Here is a 25,046-nt window from a genome sequence, read left to right as displayed (position 1 = left end):
CTAAAAATCCTGCAGGATCTTTAAACTCTGTCACTGGCAAGCCAGAAATCAGCTTGCATGAGTCAGAGGTGGACCAAAGCCTTTATCTTTGAATAAAACATGCAATTCCTCTAAAATCCTACTTCTCCCCTATGCACTGGGTCGTCTATGGTTTTTTTTATGATAAATGAAGTAGTCCAAAAACATGAACATTTTACTGAATTGCACAAGCACCCTTTTGTTCTGCCCTTTTGCTATCTTTCCAGCAACTGGAAAATTCCTTTTTTAAGAAGTCATTAGGTTTATTTGCAAAGAAGTTACTGAGGTGCTATTTGATAGTCTCCAAAGAAGTGAACTAGCTGCTATTCAGAGAATTTTTTAAAGACTTCAGATGCAGCAGCCCTCTCAATGTTACCAAAGAAGGTTCTTTTGGCATTCCCATGACCATATTTCTTGCGAAATTATTACATAGTATCTATTCCCTTCTCGACCATGTACTGAATGTTTAGTCCATCTGACAGTTTCTGAACTGTACAACATGTATTTTCAATGATAGCTTCTTTTAAGAGGTCAGTGTTTACACAGTATGGTCACCTAGAGTACCTTTGAAACTGAAATTTCGAGATTAAACTTATCAAACCACTTTCAAACTAGGTCACCAACACTTAACCCATTAGCCGCTGGTGTTGCGTTGACGCAACGGTCAAAATAAATGCATATATAAATATAACTACCTAAGATATTTTATACCAGCAGATGATTTTGTGTAGAGAATATTATGAAGATTACTTCTGGAAAAAAATATTTGCCTTCAACAATCATTTTGTGTATAATAATTAAATCTCATACTTTAAGCAAAATTTTGATTGGGTATTTTTGCTGAAAATATTTAACGAAAGAATCACCCTCTTTATGAGTGATCTATTTTCAGTCAAGTTCACCATTTATCAGAACATTACATCAGTCAGATGTTTATATTTGTGTTGGGAAGGGAGGGAAAACAGGTGTTGCGCTGAGTCAATAGTAGTCAATCTCCTTTTTCACTCATTCCTTTCGGTGTTCTGGTTGTTCAAAAATGCCTAGAACGAGGTATCTTACATTAGAGGAAGCCCTTCAAAGATTTTTTGATGAAGAAACAGATGATGATAATGTTAATAATGACCAGAATGAAACTGATATTGTTGTTCCCCCAGAAATTGCAGAAGCTAGCGATGAAGAAGAAAGGAATGGCTATGTTTTAAAGAATGATAATGATATTTTACCAAATGATACTGCTGGGGATGTTGAAATTCACGTAAGAAGTAAGTTTCAGCCTTTTAAAAGAAGTTAATAGTCATACTAAAAAGTTTAAAAAGCAGAAGACTGAAACCTTGAAGTGGATATAAAAAAGAACTGTTAGTTATGTCTTAGGAAGAACATGAAGAAAGAGATAGAAGAGAAATTATAGAAGTCAAAATACAAGATAAAACTAGTGCACAGATTTTCGTTTTGATTTAAATATTTACTCTCTTCTCGTCGAAGAGAAAAATATATACCCTCGGGGGGGGGGTGGCGCCCAAAATTTATTGCATCTGAAGCCTATATGAGAAGATTTATTGGAATATTATTGCTTACAGGATATCATTCTTTACCTCAAGGAAAAATGTATTGGTCTTTTAATAAGGACATTTCTGTTCCTGTTGTACGAGAATCTGAAGCAGAATTTGCATTAGACAATGGTCAAATTGACAATACTGCTAAATTATATGAGGTGAGACCGTATCTAAACTTACTAAATATCACCACTTTTTACTACTGGAAATATAAAGTCTCTTTTAGATTCCAGATGCGAGAATGCATTATTCCTTTTGCAAACTCCTATTGAGAGTGTAGAATCAGCCAGAAATAGATCAGCAACAGGAAGACCTAGTAAATTCAGCATTCAAAAACCACTGCATGGAGATGGTAGACATTTTATCGTAAAGTTCGTTGATAACAAAATGTTGTAGAGACCACAGCCACACTGTTTATGGATGCAAAGTATGTAATGTAGCTTTACATCATGATTGTAATCAAGTTTTTCATGCTTGAATCTTTCAACTGAAATAATCTGTATTTGTAAAAGAAATACAATGTATATTTTAATATTAAATTAATTACAAGTAAAGTGATTTGTAGATTTATAAAACGTTATACACCTGAAAAGTAATCCTGCACTCCAATCAAAAGAAACATCACACGAGTACAATCGCACCCACGAAACATCTGTAGTCTTATTCCGCTGATGTTGCGCGAATGCAACACTCACGTTTTCCACAGGTAAGAGCATTTTTTTTTATTTTCAATGTAAATTTATGTTATAAATGCTTAATATTTGCTATTATTTTCATAAGAAAAGAACCATTCCTTGTAGTTTTGGCGGTTAATGGGTTAAGTTCATATATAGCAAATTTTATGAGCAGCCTCACCTTTTTTTTTTTAAGGATCATAATAAAACAAAAATGAACTTTTAGATTCTCTATTCTTAGCACTCACCTAAAAAAAAAATCATGCCACAACACATGGTAAAACTCTGCTTCGCAAACATAAAAGACCATATTTAAACATACCTTTGACAAGGTCACTCCTTATCAGCAATAACAAAATTATTAAAAGAAAATGTGCTTCCATTTCATACTACGCAGAACTTTCCAGATATCCTATACTATAAAATTTCTCTCCATTCAGATCACCTTTATTTTTCTTTACTCTTTTGTCTTAAAGTGTAGAAACAGGCTGAAAAAATTAACAAAAGCTTTCCCTAGGCTTCTCAGACATAATACACATAGAGTTTCTTTTTCATATCCAAACTACTTTTTTAAATCCGGGGGGGGGGGATAAATGGTAAGGGCAGAAAGTCTTTGCAATGCATGCTTCAGTGCAAGTAGACTTATAAAACTGAAAAATAGAATTCTCAGTTGCTGCTGAAACAGAAGGTATATTTTACAACTCCATTACACGAAGTTATAAAATTTTCTGCAGTATTACAATTGTAATAAGTTTTTTCTTATGCAATTTTTTAGATTGTGCAGAATTAAAACAATTTCTCTGAATCTATTCTTAAAAGAAGCAGATATGAAATTTCTTCTGAAACAAAAGAAAAACTCTGCTTGGAAGTAGAATTATTAATCAGTTTTTGTGTTAAATATTTAAAATGTGCATTATGGGAAGGGAGGGTTTATTTATTTATTTATTTATTTATTTTTTTTTTAAGCACTCATTCTTTCTTCCCATAAAATAGCATCAAGTTGCAGCAGAGTTGTATTAATACGTAAGCACCAAACATTTTGCCTGAAACATATGGGTAAGCTACAAATTTAAATTTTGTTCTCGTGAGTAGAGTGCAATTTCCTACTTAAATGTAAAAATTATATTACCTAATACAGAAACCTTGCTCAGGAATTCTTGGTACATTTTTCTCTTTCTTATTGTACTTCCCTGCAAAATAAATTAAAAAAAAAAAATGTGTGGAAGTAACTGTTAAGCATAACTAATTGTTGATGAACTTTCATATAGAACATTGATGCTGTTTAGGCTTAACAAGATAGCTAATTTCGCTAAGAATTAAATAAGTCTTGTTTATAATTAGTGAATATAAATTAGAAAATATGGCATATAATATGATAAATCTGAGTCACATAGAAAAATTAACTGATGATAATTACCTTATATGGGCAAACAGAGTCAAAAGTACACTAAGAAGTTTGAAAATATAGAGAAGTGTGATAGAAGCTGATGAACCACCAGAACCATATAAAAAAGATGATGTTAATTTCGAAAGTGAAATGAAAACTTGGGAAATATGGGATGATAATAACGCGATAGCAAGAAATGTAATGAATCAAACTATGACAGCTCCACAAGCGTTAAAATATGCGAATGTAAAGAACGCAAAGAAGTTATGGGAGGAGAATAAAATAAAAAAAAAATTAAAAAAAGAAATGGCGGCAAGAACAGAAGATATTTAAATAAAATGTAGAATAGAATTAGCTCAACTGAAAATGAGTCAAAATGAATCTGTAGATGATTATATGAATAAAGCTGTAATTTTAAAAGTAAAAGTATTCAAGTTGGAGATGAAATACGAGATAAAGAATTAATTTACTTCATATTAGGACTTAGAGGGGAATTTGATGTTAAAATCATTAAAAGCAATAAAGAGAAGGATATAGCTTCAATCAGACAAGCTTTAAAAGAAACAGAAGGAAAAAAATAAACAAAGAATAGTTGCTCTATCTATAATGGAAGCTGAACTTTTAGCATTCTGTGAATGTGCATGTGAAGTTAAATGGTACATCTTTTTACTTGAAGAACTGGAACAAAATGATCTAATTGACAAACCAATAGAAATTAAAACAGACTGTCAAGCATTAATAGATTGGATAAAAAAACCAAAATAAAATAAGTTCAAGGCACATTAATCAAAAATATTTATTTGAAAAAGATGAATACGAAAAGAATCAAATCATACCTTATTTTATGAGTTCACAAAATCAAAAAGCAGATATTTTAACTAAATATCTACCTAGGGTGAAATTGAAAGATGAACTATTAAAGTATGTACATGACCAACTAATTAAAATTATATCTTTAAACACAAATAAGGTGGGAATTGATAGTATTTGTTTATAAAATATAATTTTAAGTTAAATTGTAAAAGAATGAGTTAAAAATAATCTGGCATCTAGAGAGTGTGTTATGGTTTTGTAGAATGTGGTAAGGTTTCTTATGACTAATTTTCTTTAATAAAGTTTTCTTTTTATATATTACTATAATGTGTTTTTATTAGAAGTAGATAATTCTTTAGAGAATATCATTTATATGCCAATCACAAACCAACACTAATTAATTTTCAACTTTAAATACAAAACACTGGGTAACACACCAAAAGACAAAATCTTCAACTCACCATCAAAATTCTTCTGTAAGTATCCCTATCTATAGCCCATAATTTGCAGTCTGTTTTGGCCTATAACACATTTTAGAATATAATTATTTTGAAATTGCTTATAATGATAAAAATAACAATAATAAAATTCACAAGAAATGAAAGAAACAAGTATAAAAACAGCTTTTACATTAAGAATTCTTAAAAACAATGCATGCTCAAAAAATGTGCATGTATACAACTATAAATTTACCTTGAAAAAGTAAATGGAGTCTGCCATCCAACAGATATTTTAGAATATGTTCTTAGGGACAAAAAGGTTGGATACCCCTGCTTTAGAGTAGTTTCGATTACCTCTTCTTAAGATTTGTATTTAAGCCCATGGACCTTACCAAAATTCAGAAAAAAAGAAGAAATCACAAGATTGCTCAGTCCAGAGCTAGCGATGCCAATCTATGAGAAGGGCTATCAGAAATGCTTAATTAAATCATGACTAAGACACTTGAACATTCCTCACATTAGATGAAGGAATAATACATACTAATATTACACCCATAAAAGGCATATTAGTGCAATTCTGCAAATGAAATATGATTAAAAGCAGAGCAAAATTATGACATACTTTTTCATGTTACTCTTCCTGACCTGAAAAGGTCAATTTTGCTACATGTATCACTACTACAGGCAGTTCTTCACAATTAAACCTACTCTGGCAACCAACAAAATTATGAGTAAATAATTTCATTTTCTGCCTAAGATATCTTACAGGCTTTGATCACTTGATCAATGGCAGATGAGAACGAAAAAAGATTGGATATTTATTCTGACATTTTTAGCTTGAATTACCTATTATATATGCCTTTCAGACTAAAATTTATGCAGTCTTCACTAGGCTATATCCTTTTTTCACACATTAAGTGCCATGTAAGTTACAAGTGCTCAACAATACTTTCCACTTAAATAGTATCAATCACAGCCATGGTTGATTGACAGTATAGTTTCAGTTTGGCCTACATAATGCACTTGTGACAGAGAGTATATTTTTGTTCAAGTCACGTTAATTACTGCCTGACTTATGATAAATGAATTAAATAATTATTTTCTACCAAATTCTACACAGATCTCCAATTACCAGCATATCCATGAAAATATATACAGCAATTATAACAAATTCAAATTTATAAAGAGTTAACAAATTAGAATAATAAAACAAAAAGCAAATATACGAACTCTGACTGTAGCAGCACGTGGTGTTCCATAAATTAAAGCCAATTCACCAAAACTTCCACCTTCACCAATAGTAGTTACAAGCTGTCCATTTACAAATACCTATAAAAATGTGTAAGAATTAATACAGTTTATAGATACAAAAATGAAAATTAATGGTAATAAAAATGTATGATGTAAAAGGAAAAATGATTCAGATTGCATCCAATTAATAATCCTTAGTATATAATAATGGTATTAATTGGAGAAAATTAAAACAAAAATAAAAGTAAAAAATATGAATCTTTCTTTCTGCCGAGAAACAGCATTAGGAAAATTGAAAGAACTTCATTCAGTTAACAATATATTTCATTCATGCAAGTATAAAACTGTAATTTACATAAACAGTCAATAGCTTTGATATAAAATATTTCATATATATGATAATAGAAAATCCTGTGAATATGATACAAACCTCAACTTCTCCTTGATCTATAACATAGAAGTTATCACCTTGATCTCCTTGCTGGATAATGGTTTCTCCAGCAGAATGTACTACAGGAAACATGGCATCAAAGATATCACTAAAAATGGAGAATTTGAATATGAGTTAGCAGATAATTTTCTGAAGTATGTCCAACAAGACTAACTACCTCTGAATAACAGCTACTCTATTTTTAGCAAAATATGCAAAAATAACAATGAAATTTCATATGTTATCAAATAAAACATGTTGATTGTAAAATACATGGTCAAATTATGTGACAGCAGATATTTTAACTGGGATGACTTCATAATTGTGCTCACAGACTTACTGAGTTTTTAATTTAGAGAAAACAACTCTCATAAAGTTGCCAATCTCTTTATGTTGGGTTGCTGTGATGAAAATAAGATTCTAAATAGCTTTGTTTTATTGCTAAGATTTTTGTTGAAAGACTTTGTTGAGTTAGGCAGGTAAGCTTTCTGTTACTTTATTGCCAGGTGTAGTTGCTAAGAGTTTTGGATCAAAATGAAATTTGCTTACCAGTTTGTCATATTCAACTTCTATTTTCTTAATATAACACGATTTTTTCATTTTCATATCTGCATTTTCATCACATCTACTCTGGCTGGGGAGTGCTTCCTTTTGAAAGTTTATTGGCATTGTGTTCTGAGAATTTTGTCATTTTGTCGTCATCATCGTTATTCAACTTAGGTGGTTGGAAATTCAGAGAATATTTCTTGTTGTTTTGGGTGCCCTGAAGGAGGACATAACCGAAATGCATGCTTAATTACACAATGTCTCTTTTTAGCTACATAAAGTCATTCAAGGTGGTCTACAATATTGTCTCTATTCTTCTAACATCAAGCTTTTCAATTAACCTGCACACAAAAATCTGCACCTACAAGATACATACATGTCATAATGGTTTCCTCAAGTATATTCAAGGTAAGTCATAATAAATGCCCTAATTTCATAGGTGCACTATGCAAAATGTAATAAATGTATTTATTAAAAATGTACATACATACAGAGGTAATATAAGAAAATTTTGAACAGTCGCCAATAGATGGCACTGGAAGTTCAATCATCATCAGCATTTCTGCAAAAACAAAATGGGAAGAAAAATGCCAACACAATAGCAAAAAGCATTTTGTGTGCTTGAGTTCTATGTTAACAAGTCTATTGTCACTGTTCAGCGCCAGTTCTGAACAAAATATGGATGAAGTCAATCTGTCATTAGTATACAAAATTTCAAGAGACAAGTTGCATTTGTAATGGAAAATCTACAGATCATCTTTCAGTAGGAGAAGACATAGCTGAGAGAATTGAAGTAAGCTATACGAGAAGCCCTTAAAAATGACATATCAAGCTGGATAAGAACTGGGAGTAGCCTAGAAAACTGTGTGGAGAGTTCTTAAGAGGCATTTGTAAATGAAACTGCATAGTTTGCAGTTGCTGCAGCACCTGAAACCCAAAGATCTGCTACGTCAATTATCTTCCTGTGAGACACTTTTCGCATTTCTGGATTAATAAATAAGCATAACATGAGAATTTGGAGTACTGAACATCTACATGTGCCAGTGCAGTATCAATGTGATTCCCCTAAGGTTAAAAGTGTTTTGTGAAATATCCCATGAAACTTACATTACTACATCTACAGTCAGTTTTTATCTATGTCTTTTTTACATCTGCACCTATGTTTTTTTTTACACAGCAGGTACCTGATTTTTCCTAGGTTCTCTCTACTGACTAATGCTTGATGATGCTCTGCAACGAATATTTAGACTAATCTATGAATAGCATGGACCTTAATTAATTCTTCAATTTTTTACAGATATCTTGTCCGTTTGCAAGCCCTGTTTAACAGTACTGGAATAAAGATCTATGCTTTTAAAGTACAATCTATGAAGAACAGGAAAACTCATACTTGGTCATTATATTGTATCTGTTGTTTGTGTGTTCTTGAGCCACTAATGACCCTCTACTACACTAATACTTTTATACTACTTTTTTTTTCCCCTTCACAAAAGGGTTATTTTAAACAGTTTTTTACAATTAGCTCATTTTTAAATATATATTTTTATGCTAGCATCTGATAAAAAAATCAATGCACCTTTAAGAATAATTTCTTTACAATATGCTAACATGATATTCGTTTATTAACTGCATGATAAAATTCGATGAAGATCAGACTATTTTCAGGCAAGTTATTACACAGTACTTGATTCTTTGTTGTTTAAATGACCATTAAATCTTGAATTAATAATGTTGGGAGGGGGGATAGTAGTTAAGAGAAGATATGCCAACTCAGCAAAGAAATGTGGAGTCTTAAAATGCTATTATATAAATAGTAACATAGTATATAAACAGCAAGACATTAATAACTAATGCACAGATCTGATTTAAAGATTCATCATTTATGTCTTGATACCATGGCCACTACCCTGTTTTCGAAAAAGAATGATGCATACAAAATTGTAACCATAATAATCAACCTATCGACCAGGGACCAGAATTTAATACTGCATGACATCAGAATTAGAGACATATGCATACCAATACACGTTATAAATTTAAAATACCTCTACCAGTTTATGGATTCACCAGCCAAATTCATGTATTAAATACAATTAGATTACTAAGTGTAAGCAATATGACAGATGGTAAAATATTAAAATATTTTTCTCATATAGGTAAAGCTACAAATTTAAAATGACAGAAGTTTATACATTACCTTCGCTCAGTATCATCCAGATGAGCAAAGAGAACATTTTTCTCAATGGCTTTGGAAAGTGCTGTCATAGTTTTATAATCTTTGGGTACAACCTGTAAATTGCATGAAAAAAAAAAAAAAAAAAAAAACTAACTTAACAAAAGAACATTTAACTGCTTATTTATTAGTCTTAAATGTTATGCAGGAAAGGAAAGCAGATCATGGAAGGTGAGATGCAGACGTTTTCTTCATTTTTAAAAATTGCCTGTTTAAAACGCATTCCCATCTCTGTTAAAAATCTAACTTCTATATAACTTACAGAAGCTTTTCTATTTTGGAAAAGACAGATTATCATTCAAATAAAGCTACTCTCATAAAAAAAGAGCACAATTTATACAAATAAATGTGCATAAAAAGTCTATTTTTTATTACAATCTAAATTATTACAAATAATAATATATGTTGTATTAATTTCAGTACTTCCTGATTATCTGCACTCTAAGCCAACTCATTAGCAACTTAGTGAAAACCTTTCATGTGGTGAATTTTATGGCTCATAGGTAGCATTTTGTTTACAGGTGGTAATAAAAAGAGGGATGTTACAAGAAATAAAATATCTGTGAAAAAAAATCTACATGGCCAGTTTTTACATTTCTACAGCTGATTTTAACTGTACAGCAAGATGATGGTTAATTCCACTGGTATTAAACATGGGCATGAGTTGGTTACTTCCACTTACATACTCAGAAATACACCAGTGTCAAGCCTATTATTACTACTGTACTGTTTGCATTAAGCACTAAATAGCTACAAACTTTATTTTCCTTAAAATTTTAACAATTAGCTGTGTTATATATTAAGGCTCGTCAAATATCCTTTCAAAGTGGGGAGGGGGGGCACAAAAGAAACTAAATCCATTTTCTGATGCTTTAGAGTAATATAGGATACAGTTTTGTATTGCTATAATGGCTTTCACCATTAGATTTTTTTTTTTGTGTGTGTGTGTGTTGTGTGTGCATGAATATTGCTCAACAATTTCCCCGATGGCAAACATTTTTTAAACAAAATTGCAGAGTGATCACAGATATTCAGTAGCAGGTTGTCCTCAAGTATAATGGCAGAAAAAAAGACATTTTGACCAGTTTTTTACTCTTATGTTTCCACTACAAAAAGTAACTCCATTTTATTAAACACAATTTTTGATGTCTCTCCTTGTATTATTGCAAAGTTGTTGTTTCATTTATGGTAGCCTGAGTAGTTGAATGTTATGGAAACCCTATTATAACATAATCGGGTGCAAGATTGCGGTAAATCTTGCTTGTGGCGTGTGTTGGTTAGGAAGTATATTGCTTGTTTTGTGGTTTAGATGGTAAAATACCTGAATGTGGTAATTAATTTGAAGTTTGTGTACGATTTGGAAGGAAAGGAGAAACAGCATTACTTGACTGGTGTGTAAATGAAGGTTTACTTAGTAGCCATTATTAGGTGTCCTGTTTGTAGGAAAGAAATGTGTATCGTCAAACCTTGGAAAAGCGTATAGTCGAACGTCGCTACGGAGGATATTTTTGTTAATTTATATGGCGACATGAGTATACAGAATCTAGTTCAGATAATTTTAGGAAGTTTTTGGATGCTGTTAAGGAATTTTGTTTGACTGAAGACATGTTAATTTGTAAATAAGGTAAGTGGACAGTTCCTTTGTGTAGTGCAATGATGAATTTTCTTTTTTATGTTATTCCATTATTTGATTTAAAATGTAGTTTATTGAGATTATATATTTTTTTGTTGGCTGCTCCTTTGACTTTTTAAGTGAATATAATTCGATGTGTACATGGACAAAGTCAAGGGAGTGCGCATAGCCTAGTTTGTGCAATGCTTTGATGATTTTTTTCAAGTGAAAATAGGTCGATGTGTACATGGATAAAGTCAAGGGAGACTGCAATAGCATTTTTGTGCAAAAATTGCTACTACACAAGCCAAAGAATTGCACAAACAGTCTCTGTGTACTGCCAACTCTCGTCACATTCTGGCACATAATTTAATGCTTGACAGAAAACTATTTTGGTTCTGAATGTTGAGTAAATATGTTTTGAAGGGAGATGAATTTATATTACCTGAGTATCTGTTCTGCAACGCTGAGTTACGAAGATTATTTTTTAAAGTACAATACATCTAAGATCTACCAAAATTTGAAGAAAAGTCCAATAATCTTGGATGCGAATTCATTAAGAAATCCTCCTTTACTATCACAAATTATAAAATGGACCAAAATTCTAAACTAAAAAGTTATCTTAATTTTACTAGCCTATTTAACCGTCAAAGAGTCAAGTTACATCTGATATTACAGTGCACAAGAAAAGTAACCAAAATTTAAACCCAACTGCTTTATCAGCCCCATGTGAGTGACATGGTCCCAATGTATCAGCGAAGTGTCAGTAACACATATGTGCCCAGTATAGCTGTGTATTTATTAATTTAGAGTCAATGGAACCCTTAGGGTTCTTAATAATATATCTTAAAAAGGTGACTGCAGCAGGATTTACAAAGTGAAAGCATGTTTCATTTTCGATCAGGCAATAAGTGGAATTGCTTCCAAAAAATTGTTAATGGCATATGTCTCAAAATTACTCAAGCGTATGGATGGATGACACAGAATAACAGAAAAAAGGAATTTTTGACTTTTTTAGGATTCTTACATAACAGAAACATTATGCTAAAAGTAATGAATGGATGGATAAGAGGGCATCGCAACTATGGCATGCCACAACGTTAACAGTTCAGAATAAAATATTTGATAAGGAAATTAGATTTTAAAAATCTGATGTGTACACCACATGACTTCCTTGTACGGAATATTAAATTATAGGCATTTTTTCTTGCATTTCGTTAAAACTTATTGGATTGAATTAAACCTACTTCACCGACAGTGCATAAACCACAATAGAATAAATGCATTCTTTAAAATTCACTTTATTTGTTTACCATAGCGACACTCTGTCGTTAGGTTCACTTAACAGTATTAATATAATCCAATAATTATATAACAGTTAACTTACATATTTCGTTCATATTATAACTCATAATGCACAAAATTTATATCATTTAAAGAATAGAACTGAAATTTTGTAGAAAATTAAATCAACTTCTACCAATTAATAGAACTTTAAGCTTATGCAATTAACTAATATAGGTCATTAATTAACTAAACTCTTTTATAAAGCTTTATTGGTATTTTTTCACAAAAAATATTAATTAAAAAAGGGGCTATCTTTAGAATATGGTAACAGGTAGTTTGGCGACATTTTGGTAAGGCGATAAAGGTTACTAGCTAGGACTTTAGCAATAATCTGAGAAGTACACACTTCGAATCACAGATTATTTTGTCTCAGAGAAATGGGAAATCATGAGACATGTAATGTGACATTTTCCGGAAAATTTCGATCGTGATTTTAGCTAATAAGTGCTTAGAAACAATTTCACTGCTAAAGTGCAGAATCGCCCACTTATTTGTATGGCGCTTCTTACAAGAGTAAGAAGAATTGGATTTCTGTCAATTTTCTTTGACTTTTTAAGTGAAAATAGGTTGATGTGTACATGGATACCATGTATGTGCAATTCTTAAAAACGCGGCAAGCAGTTTGCGATTCTGCATTTTCTCCCAATTTTGCACCTGATCTTTGTCATGATTAAGCATTTTTGTTCCATAAAAGTTCTAGTACAAGCGTAATTCGGCTAGCAGATTGTTGGAAAAAATGTTGAGTTAAAAAAAAAAAAAAAAAAAGCCTTTACTTTGTGAAAACAAAATGGCGTCCAAAACAAAACTAGCAGGGTTGGTCGACAAATTTTCGCCAAGTTACCATAATGTAAAGATTCACCAAAAAAGGATTAGTTAAAAAAAGATCAGTAACTGATTGAGGTTACCTCTGTTAAAATTGTTTAGTTAATTATCAGATTTTTATTAATCTGATATTCTTTTAATGAAAATTAAATTTTGTTTTGTTTCAGTTTATTCGCCTTCTTGAAGTGTCATTTTCATGTACAGTGTGCAGTTAATTGTTTGGATGCTGATTTATTAGATATAACGAAACATATCAGCTATGTAATATTTCAGTAAGGGCTTGGATTTATTGACTAATAGCAAAGGACACTACATGAGTAAGGGGAGAGACGCCTTTGTCGAAGACTTTCTCAGGAACTTGTTTGTATCAACATTGTACATTAAAGAAAGCCCAATCATCTTATGCACCGAGTTCATTTGCCAGATCGAGCTATCAGTGTTTGGTGATTTTACCACTTGGTAACTCTTGGCAGGGGGACATTAACATGAGTCATTGGGAATATTAGAATTAAAAACTATTCCTCATTCCTTCTTGCCCACACAAATCATTATGTGAATATGTAGTCAAATACCTTTAAAGCCTTATATTTTTTATATACTTTTAAAGCCTAATGTCTGCAATGTTATCATCATACGATGATTTAAAGATGCTTTAATTTTTACCATGATATTTTTTATAAAATTTTTTTTTAAACTGCAAAGTTTTTTAAATGCTTTATTTTCAATGATGTTTTATATCACGATGTTTTAAAACTGATATTTCCTCCCCCGATGTTTTTGCTTTACAGTGTTTTCTCTGCAACATTTTTGGCAGACACCACGTAACTGTGATAGTAATGTAATGATGTCAGACTTAGGAATAATTGGAGAAATATTGAAAACATTTTACCAAATGAACATTTAAATACAGAGAATGAAAAAATAATCCCACTTTCTTTTCCAAATGCTATCAGCAAAGAAAAAACATTTCAAAAACTCAATTCAGTGTTTTTCTTAAAATTCAAAATCAAAAGACATGCCAGATGATAAAAAAATTTTCATTAAAATAGTTAAAAATTTTCTCTAAAATGTTCTCGAGGGAAAAAAAAAAAAAAAAACTTATTCAAGATTATAATTCACATAAAGGTATGACTTTGTTTTTTTTCTAGTTTTATATAACAATGTACAGAAATTTGTATTCTTATTATTTTAAAATGTATTAATATCATTTTAAAATATTAATTATAAAAAATTGCTTAAATTTTATAACTGTTTCGAACAGGAATGGGAAAACTATTTCGGTCGCAGGCCAAAAATCGAAAAAAAAAAACTTTGGCAGGCGAAAATAAATTTTTCTAAAATTTTAAAAACAATGTAAAAGTATTACAATTTAAATATGTTAAGGAGATGAATGAAATTGTGATTTAATTTTTAAGTTCCTGATATTGAGGGTCGAAGTGAGATGTACTAATTCTAAGGAACAAGGCTAAATGCTCATCTGTCACTTTACTTTTGAAATAATTCTTTCGAAGGTTCATTGTTGAAAACACTTGTTCACATATATAAGATGAAGCAAACATAGCACTGATTTTTTGGACGTGAGATATTAAATTTGGGAAAGTTACTTTCGATAATGATTTGTAACACTCTAACTTTGGCATATTTAGAAACAACTGCTTGAGATGACTGTTAAGACTGCAACTCAATTAATTCAAGCTGCAAATCTGACCTCACTGCTTCACAGTTTATGTTTAAAGGCATAGTAAAAATATTCTGTTTGAATGGCATTGAAATCTTGAAATTTGCGTTCGAACTCAAAATGCAGTTTTTTCCAAGCCATCTTCACAATTCTTAAGCTTCTTTTCATTTACTAAGGGTACTGAATTTAACCTCAGGAAATGAGACAAGCCATTCTCAGCTAGCTGCCCAGCAAACAGATTAAGTTACAGTTTAAAAGCTTTGAGAAGAGTCCAGATATTGTGAATAAATTGATTTTTCCCTTGCATCTTGACATTCAAGTTAACTCATATGACAAAGAAGATCTACGAAAAATGCATTTTGCACTCTGCAGAATACTGTTCTTATGGAAGAACGACACAATGTTGTCTTTCAGCTGCCAGACTCGCTCGAAAACACATCCTGCACTAAGCCACCTTACTTTCGTGTAATACAGTATCTCAGAGTATTCAGATTGGATGGACTGAAGAAAATCTTGAAATTGCCTGTGAGTAAGCCCACGAGATTGAATAATATTTACAAGCTTCAAGACTGCATAAAGCACAAATTTCATATTCAATGCAGATTTACGCAGAGCACCTTGATGTATAACACAATGTAGAAAAACAAAATTGTTCCCGGGATAGTTTTGATTAAACAGTCCAAGAAATCCAGATTTTTTTTCCCTCTCATATCTGGTGCTCCATCGGTCGTAATATTACATATATTTGCTATAGGCATTTTCAAAGTTAAAAGACCTTCCTGAAATTCACGAAAAATATCACATCCTGTTGTAGTTGCCTTTAAAGAATGCACGTATGCCAGTTCCTCGGTAATTTCAAAGTTCTCATCAACACCTCTTGTAAATAACACTAATTGAGCAGTATCATTTATATGAGTGCTTTCATCCATAGCTATGGAGCAAAATTTAAACTGGCCAATCTTTGACTCTAATTGTGACGTCAGATTTTTATCGATGTCTTCGATTCTAGAAGTCACTGTTTTTCGAGATAAGCTTAGGTCTCAAAATTATTTTTTTGTCTGGACACAAAACATCAAAAAACTTGGAGCATGCACTGTTTAACGAACTCCCCATCACAGAGAGCTTTATTATTATTAGCAATATTGTATGCTACAATGTAACTTGCCTGTGAGCTGCTTCTTGATACTGTTTACCTTCTTGAAAAAATTGTGTCGGCCTGATAATTTTTTACAAAGACTTCCTGGATTTTGTTTTCTTTCATATTCGGACATTGCTTCATAATCGGAATTCTTATGCTTAGATGCGAAATGACGAGAAACATTATATTCTTGGAAGACTGCTACAGCTTCATTGCAGATGAGACACACTGGTTTATCTTTTACAACTGTAAAACAATATTTCCAAGTCCATTCAATCATTAAAAGCACGGCATTCTGAATCAACCTTACATTTTTTAGTAGCCATTTTGGGGTTGAAATATTTTACGAATAACCCAAACAAAACAAAGTACTAGCTACACTATACTTTTATTAATTTCACTATTCACAATGATGCTATACGTCCACAATCTTTCCATATACAATCAATAACATTAGAACTCATGCTAAAAGCTGCTGGTTGGAGCTTAAAATGTGCAGTCTGCTACATGCGAAGTCTAATTCACCCATATTGGGATTCCCATACGCCTTCTCCCCGAAAAAGCGATGACAATTCTTTGTACTAATCTACAGCTATACCTAACAAAGAACTTCCGCTTTTACACTTTACTGATCGAAAGCTCTCTATGTTTGATATTTCCGTCGATTTATGTTTTGTACAACAAAAATAGAGAAAGTAAAAAGATCATCAGTCCTTTGAAAAGAAGGAAAAAAAAAATATTTAAACAAAGGAGAAAAGGAGATGGATATATAATATTTAAATATATATTTCTTTTAATTTGCCTAGGACCGGGAATCAAAATTTTATCTGCGGGCTGGATAGAGCCTTACCGCGGGTCGTAGTTTGCCTATCCCTAGTTTAGAATATTAATTTAAAATATTACATAAAAAACTTTTGAAAGTTAATATTTTAATAAATTCTAAGTATGATAGTAAAATTGTGTATTAATAGCAGCGGATTGATCAGAAAGTCATGCTGTATTTTTACTATGTTTTTCAAAGGTGATTCATTCCTATAATAATAAGAATTCAATCAATAATGTATTAGCCATTTTGTTCGATGACCTTTTTCCATCGTTCCACAAGGTTCATAATTCCACACTGGTAGAATGATTCGTCTTTAGGAGCAAAAAACGGTACTAGGTGACGATTTATAACACCATCGGAATCAAAAGTTTTTATGATTCAAGGAATTCTGCAAAGAGCAAAACATGCTAATCTGAAGGTGCAAGATCAGGTGAGTACAGTGGGTGGGGCAACACATCCCAAACAAGCTCAAACAGCTTTTGGTAGGTAGCCAAACTCGCGTGTGATCTTGCCTCTACGTTTCATGAGTTCTGGCCGATTTTGATTGATTGCATTGTTCAACTGCTGACAATACATGGCTGAATTAATCGTCCGATTCCTTGGTAAGAGCTCGAAATGCACAACACCTTTGAAATCCCACCAAACTGGCAGCATGACTTTTTTCTGGTGAATGTTCACTTTGGACATGGATGGAGTTGGTTCATCAAACTATTTCCAAGACCGCTTGCATGTAACGTTCCTGCACACAATCCATTTCTCATCACCATTGACCCTATGCTTCAGAAAGGGTCATTTTCTTCTCGTTTAAGAAAGGAAGGGAATGGCAGATGTTAAAATGCTTCACCAAATGGATCTCCTTCAGCTCACGAGGAACACAAACTTCAAGCTTGCTTACGAATCTGAGCTTCTTTAAATGGTCATGAATGGTTCATTGAGCAATGTGTAGTGCCTCTGCAATTTCTCGTGTCGTGTACCACGAGTTAGACTTAACCACTGCCTTTATTTCGTCATCGACAGCCTCCAATGGTCTTCATGTCTGAGGTGCATCATTCACAACAAAATCACCAGACGGATTTTCGCAAATCAGTGCTGGCACTGACGTGTCGTTAGAACATCGCTCCCATAAACTTTACGGAACTTTTCACAAGCTTCACATTCTTGCCTTTGCGGAAATAAAAAAGCAAAATATAGCAAAAACTAACAGTTTTCCCCTACATTTTCAACTCCGTATAAAATCTATCCAACTCATTCGAATCAAACAATTTTCTGTTTATTGAATAGGTTAGAAGTGTGACCTTATATAGCAGGGTTGGCCAAACTTCATGTCGGTAAGAGCCGCACGTTTGAATTCAGGAATGTTCGAGAGCCGCATCTAGATTTTCTAAAAGCCACAAGTTCATATTTACATCAATATAGAAGTAGTGGAGGAGGTTTTAAATAGAAAATACCTGATAACTTTGTAAAAAGAGTCTAAACTAATTAGGTACAACTCTAATATACACCCTAATTTCACCAAATGTGGCGATATGTGTTCTGCGGTGGTTTTTGGCATGATTGCGTGTTCTATGGCAACCCTGTTGACGTTGAGAAATCTTTCGCTGGAGCTCGTTGATTCGCCTCTGTGCCTGAGAAGATGGGAGGGAAAGATAAAATGGTAGTTGTTGAATTGAAGTTCGGCAAAAGGAAATATCATTGTGGCTATCCTGTTGAGGGGTAGTGGGTATTTGGAAGTGTGGAAAGAGAGTCTGGGAGATTATTTTTAATGGCAGTGCATGATAGAAGTAGGGATTTGTGATTTTATTTATTTGTGAACCATAGTATAAATTTTCTGGATAGTGTGTCTAGCTGTCATGCAAATACGATAGTGATTACGTGGCGGCATGTTAAAGGTGGTATGAAATTTATATTTCTGCTATTCGAAAACGCATTAATTCATGGTAAGTGCATTTTATTTTCTCCTTGTTCTTATTTTGTAGAATGTTATGTTCATTGGTTCTTTAGTATGAATTTCTGTCGTTATTGTTGTTTTTTTAAATTGTTTGAAATTTATTTTGTTGTTTAGTGTCTAGACTGTGCAATTCGTAGATGTTTTTTAAAGTTGAAACAGAATGCTGTGTACATGGTATTATTTGAAATTTATTGTTGTTATGTTATTTTATTCAAGCGAGGAGTGCGTAGATCGTAGATTCCTTCCTTGCCTAAATTGTGCAATTCGTAGAATTTTTTTTAAGTTTAAACAGGATGCTGTGTACATGGTATTCTTTGAAATTTATTGTTGTTATGTTAATTTATTAAAGTGAGGTGTGCGTAGTTTGTAGATTCGTTTGTTGCCTACATTGTGCCATTCGTAGATGTTTCTTTAAGTTAAAACATGTCGCCGTGTACATGGATTCTTGTCAAATATTTTTGGTTAGAAACTTTACGTTTTTGCTATCTAAATTTTTTGTTTTTCTTTTGGATTTTTAGCTAAATTGTATGTTGAAAACGTAGTTTTTGCATGTGCGAAAACCGCGTTTTTGGAGACATTTTAGGCTAAAAGTTCGAAATGTAGACAAAAAATTTAGATAGTAATATGGCAGCATGAAGTTTCTCGCCAAAAATATTTGGCGCGAAATTTGGCGACTTGAGGGCGCATATAAGAGTAGTTCCACTAATTAATTACTTCTTTTTGGACACTCAATAGTTTTAGTTTACCATATTTCATACATATATTTTATATGCACGAGCTACACAAATTGCCTACGAGAGCCATATCAAGCTCGCAAGCCGCACTTTGGCCACCCCTGTTACATAGCATTTCAGCGAGGTGTGTGCGCATGATGTTTCTACTCCAATAAATGCACATCTGTCAGCAAAATACGATATGACTTTCCGACCAACTCAATAGTAGATTCAAAGTATCAAAATTGTACAACTTGCATACATATTATTTCCATCATAAATTAAATTTTTGTTTATATATCTTTCTCACTTATACAACAGTCGTAAACAGTCCCTAAAAGACATATAAACAGTGCTCCACTGTATTTCATATTTTAAGTTTTATAATTCATACATATCTTAGTAGATTTAAATTAAACTAAAATCCGGCAATTTTGGACTTTGTTCTGCATAAATTATGTCTCAGAATTTTACTTTAGGTATTCTAAAATATTAATTCACAGAAAGATGTTCAGGGCTTTTGGTAAACAGTCAGATGGTCCATGGAACAGAAAAGGTTAACAATCCCTGGTTTGAACTGAAATCTAACATCTCGTTGGCTATATTAAATCTGTAAAACATTCACCATGGCAAACTTAGATAATCAGGAACTCAACTTAACTTTAGATACTCAGGAACACACAACAGAAAATATAGTCTTAGAAAGACATAGCAAACACATGACAACAACTCTGAATAGTCTTGAAAGATTAACTTCTATTTTAAAACTAGATATCTGCATAACTTTTTGCCCTGAGTGACAATTGGGATAAGATATATACATATGTAGATTAAGATAAACAATTATAAAAATGATTTTCATTAAAAAAATTGAATTGCATTGGAAAATGAAAATTTTAACTTTGTGATATAACTGCACATCACAATATAGCTGCAATATCTGCCACAATACGTTTAAAAAAATTAATCAAAAATAATTTCTCTTATTTTAGAGATGGAAGAAAATTGTGCTGATCTTTTCTACCAAAGTAGATTTCTTAATGTTTCATAGGTATAAACAGCAATACACAAGATAGTCAAAATTCCTTACACACATTCAAAATAAAAATAATTACTGCACATAAAAATATGAAAAATACTGCAATTCTCCCCACTTTTTAAATGACTTATCTTACAAAAGAAATATAATTTAAGAGTTTTCAAATACAAAAAACAAATTGTTCATGAAATTACACTCATATAAGAAATATAATCTATTGCATAGCTATGATATTTGCTAACACATTAAGTCAAAGAAGTCAGTCATACGCTTCAATTTAACAATACTCAATGTTGCATGAAAATTTTGATAATTCACATTTAGTTTTCTTCTAATGCTTTTAATCTGTCCAATGTCTGGCTTTTAATCTTAGAAACGTTTTTGATTTTAAAGCCAATGTAGAAAAATTGCTAGAAAGATATTTTCTATTTAAAAATAATGCTAAAATGTTATTACAATTCATTTAAAATATGTTTCTATTTTTTTTGTATATTCTTATAAAAATTTTCAATATGAAAATTAAATATACAGTAAAACAGGTAGAATTTTGTCATCATGGGATCAATTATTAAAATACATTAACTAGTTCTTAATTAATTAACTTTTTCACAGATAAAGTACACTTAAGATTACATAATAGTAAATCTTTTCCAATGAAAAATATATTTGCTCAAGTGCACAATGTCACCTCTATTAAGTTTAGCTTTCACACATTTTATTGACAAATTATTATATAAACATTCATTTTCATTTCAAAAAACTGTATCAGTTACAGTAACTTTTCAAAAAGTGTATCACTATAATGTAATCTTGGAGATAATTAAATTATTTAAATAGCATAAATGCTAAATATTGTAAATTTTTATACAAACGAATAACGGGTTCATCACTGACTGCTTCAATTTTAGGATTATATTATAAATACTAGCATTGTGAAAGTTGTTTTCATAATACTGAAACTTTGATTAAAATAAACCTTTTTGACATAGGTTGTAGCATCTTCTTCTGAATATGTTTCTGCACTAACAGCTCCTCGTCGAACTCTCTGAGCTGGTGCCATGTTGGGAGTACCACATATGTCATCATCCCTTTCATCACATGGACTTGTAGCATTCAAATTCTTTTGCTGATTCTTAGCTGAAGCTGCAGCCTCCTACCAAAAAAAAGTAAGTGATACGATTAACATAAGTCAATACTGATTAACTACTGAGAACGTTATATAAACATAGTTGAACTGAATATGCTGATAATAAAAAGGAATTAAAACTTGGGCGATTTAAATAGCGAAAACGGAAAACAACTCTGAGCTGTGATGAAAAGAAAAAATTTAAATACCTAAATTATTCTATAGCTTGAAGCATATCTTTCTACCAGTATACGTTTGACATATATGGTGACACTTTTAATCACCGTTATAAAAACAGAAAAAAAAAATCTTGATAGATTCGGTAAGTAACAATCGTATATATTTATTTCCAACATATTAAAATTAGAAAATACGGAAATGTAATGATTCCATACGGTAGAAAACATTTATCTCCACAATATCCTATCAACATTTAAAAAACGTTACCATATCAGGAGTGAATGATAAGTCACTCATTACTCTTCATTTCTTCGAAGTAAATGATATTTTCATGAGCAAAAGATTAACATATTAATGTATTTATAAGAATATTTACATAATAATGTTTTAAAATATGAAAGGTCAAAAAAGGTACCTGCATGAAAACACTCAAAACAATGTGAAAATGTAGACTGACTTATGTTAAGCCTATTTCTTAACACAACGTTAAAATCTTACCCTTTCCAACTTCTGAAAATATTCCCTAAGAAAGGAAACTGGATTTTCTGGGCGTCTTACACATAACTGAACTATACAATCTTTTAATAATCTCTGAATGTTATGGCGTTGAACGTAAGCTTCACATTCTCTTAAGCTTTGCTCTTCGTCACTGCTATGAGACGCCATCTTAACTGTTTTGCTTACCATAGAACGGTTGTGATTGACCGACTGCTTCGACCGGAACTCTGAACTCGCAGTTTGGTGACGTCAGACACTGCTTTATCCTTTCGGTTCTTTCGGCGGTTCACATTCAATTTCAAAATCGGGAGCTTAACAAAAGTTCTCCCTTTTTTCCAGGTTCTCCTGCCTTTAAGCTCCGCAGAGAGATCAGGAGTCGCAGCAGGCCAAAGTGCGATAGCTATTTTCGTAGCTAACCTCGGGAGATATTTTTGTGAATTTTATATTTTGGAAAGCGTCCAAAGAACAGTTGTAACATATTTTTGGAATAGCGGCGGATAATCTCAATTTTCTCTGGCTTTCATTTCCAAATTGCTTTGAGTCTCTTTCACGCTTTTTGCTTTTAGTAATAAATCTCTTTTCGATGCTGGTAATCGAAATTTAGGGAACTTGGACTGTGTTTTGTGCTAGCTATAAATAGCATTTAAAGACAAGATTGGGAGAAAAGAGCTACGCATTGCGTCAAAACTGAGTTCTCAGAACGTACGACAAGCGTAACATGTAAGATTTTAGACAATGAAATAACAATAAATTTCATACATCAAAGAACAGGTTAAAGTTGAGTTTTATACCATCTTGTGTAATGAAAAACGGATATAAATTGTTATCAAAGACTAGAGGGAAAAAAAAGCATCGTATAGAAAATATTACGTTAATATTACATAAATATTTGAAACGTTTTGGCTTTAAAAAGAAAAGGAATGAAAGCAATTTTTTATGTATTTAAATTATTTTACTAAACAAATACTTATTAGTATTTGTATACTCTATTGGAAGGCACCATGCTAAGCTTTGGGATTTCAAGCAGTTAAATTCCATTTTTGAATATATATAACAAGCAAAAATCATTAAAGGATAAATGCTTATTCAAATAAAATGTGAAACATGAAATATTTACATCTGAAATTTATTCGCAAATTATTCAAATTTGCGAATAGAAAGACTTAGCCTTCCCCACTAATTCCTCGTTCTTACAAGATTCTTTACTTTTAATTTTATTCTTTCTTTTCTTTTACGTAGAAAAACATAAAAGTTTAAAAAAAAAAAAAAAAAAAAAAAAAATTACTCTGGAAACATCTAGTAAACTTACACTTCAAGAAAGAGTTTGCTCTGAAATATGAAAATAAAAATAATAAAAAGGGGATTAAAAGTATTAAAAAATTTTTAATTCGATCTCCGCTTTCAGAATTCAATTTAACATTTGAAACGGTTCTAAACTAATCAACTACGTTAGGTCTACTAGTTTAAGAATTACTCAAGAGAAATTCAACATACACATACAATATAATTTAACAAATTATTTGTTAAATTCATATATCATTCCTTGCACCATTGACGCAAGAAAATTATTTAATTTTATTTAATTTTACTAATTAGTTTCTAATGAAAACTATTTTTCGAAACAATTTCTGGGTTGCTAAAACAAAATTTACGTAGTGAATAAAACATTCTTCCGTGTAGTATAAAAGGACTAAAGTTTAAACATGTAAAAAATTAGTATTCCAAAATAAATATTTATATCACTTCATTAAAATTTTTCAAGACAGGTACGTTTTTGAAAGACAGGTATGTTTTGGACCACTTTGCTCCCGTAATCTGCACCGGAATGAATCGGATTATTTAACTAAGGCAAACAACACATTCATCTGCTTAAGCTTTTTACCAGTCTACTTAAGCATTTTTATACAAATCCATATACCTGAACTTTTTTCCAGTTCTGACCGAGGCCCATGAACGATGGAAACGAAGCTCTTGCACCCTTTTTTCTCTCTTATTAAGAACATCCCAAGAAGACTTTTTGACTCGGATGATTTTAAGTACCCCCACATGCAAAAAAAATTACAGTAATAAACTTCTTTGCTTTACCATGGATTTCGAACTCGGACAAAAGGCTGAGGATTCGTGAACCTGCGCTAATTACTTTAGGGAGGGCTAAAATTTGCACTAAAAAGCTTTCTTTACACGAAAAGATTTTTTAAAAAATAGAAGAGTTAATGAAACTCTTTTTTTTTTCAATATGTCATAACATTTCTACAGTAAGCCAAATTATATTTAAAAAAGAATAATAATTAGTTTGGTTTTTATACTACGGGAAAGCGGTAAAGAATGTAAGACGCACATTAATAGTTTCACCGCATTTTGGCAAAAATGTGTATAATGAGATTGACGAATGGAAATTTTACTACTGAATGATATGTATAAGTAATAGGGCACATACATCATTTTCATTCTTTTGGTTTTACAAGAATTTCTCAAGCAAGAAAATTGTATTTTTTATAAAGTATTGGAATAAAAATTAAAATCTGAAAGTGTTCCGATTTTAAAGGTCGCCCAAAACAGCTGTTTTAAGTATAATATTGTTTATCGGTAGAGGTGCCGCCCAACCGGTATAATGGTTAGAGTCGCTGACTGCCGTGTCGAAAGGCCCGGGTTCGAATCCCGGAGAAGGCATGGATATTTGTAAATGTATAGTGTCAGTGCGGCATGGGGGCACTCTAAATATGCGGCGAGCCGAAAGTCCTCTCGTGTGGTTTGGTGGAAGGGGAGAGGGGTGG

At 31.8% G+C, this 25,046-nt stretch overlaps 1 protein-coding gene across 5 annotated transcripts in view; it reads right to left on the bottom strand.

Annotated features, from left to right (window-relative positions):
- Pka-R1 (protein kinase, cAMP-dependent, regulatory subunit type 1) overlaps nucleotides 1-25,046 on the bottom strand; it is a 225,419-nt gene that overhangs the window by 16,045 nt on the left and 184,328 nt on the right. For 3 of the 5 annotated variants that reach the window (XM_035355089.2, XM_035355087.2, XM_035355088.2), the window contains exons 2-7: nucleotides 21,445-21,621; nucleotides 9,310-9,401; nucleotides 6,567-6,675; nucleotides 6,116-6,214; nucleotides 4,907-4,966; nucleotides 3,375-3,435 (exon numbers count right to left, since the gene is read on the bottom strand). In XM_035355089.2, the coding sequence (XP_035210980.1) occupies nucleotides 3,375-3,435; nucleotides 4,907-4,966; nucleotides 6,116-6,214; nucleotides 6,567-6,675; nucleotides 9,310-9,401; nucleotides 21,445-21,621 (598 nt within the window). The other 2 variants (XM_035355090.2, XM_035355086.2) reach the window with 2 other exon arrangements.

This window comes from Stegodyphus dumicola, chromosome 10, assembly GCF_044657685.1.
Source record: "Stegodyphus dumicola isolate Sdum_Otavi_A_Nest chromosome 10, ASM4465768v1".
In the NCBI taxonomy this organism is placed as follows: Eukaryota; Metazoa; Arthropoda; class Arachnida; order Araneae; family Eresidae; genus Stegodyphus; species Stegodyphus dumicola.
The sequence above is the reverse complement of the archived record's forward strand: the minus strand, read 5'-3'. Positions and strand labels throughout refer to the sequence as shown.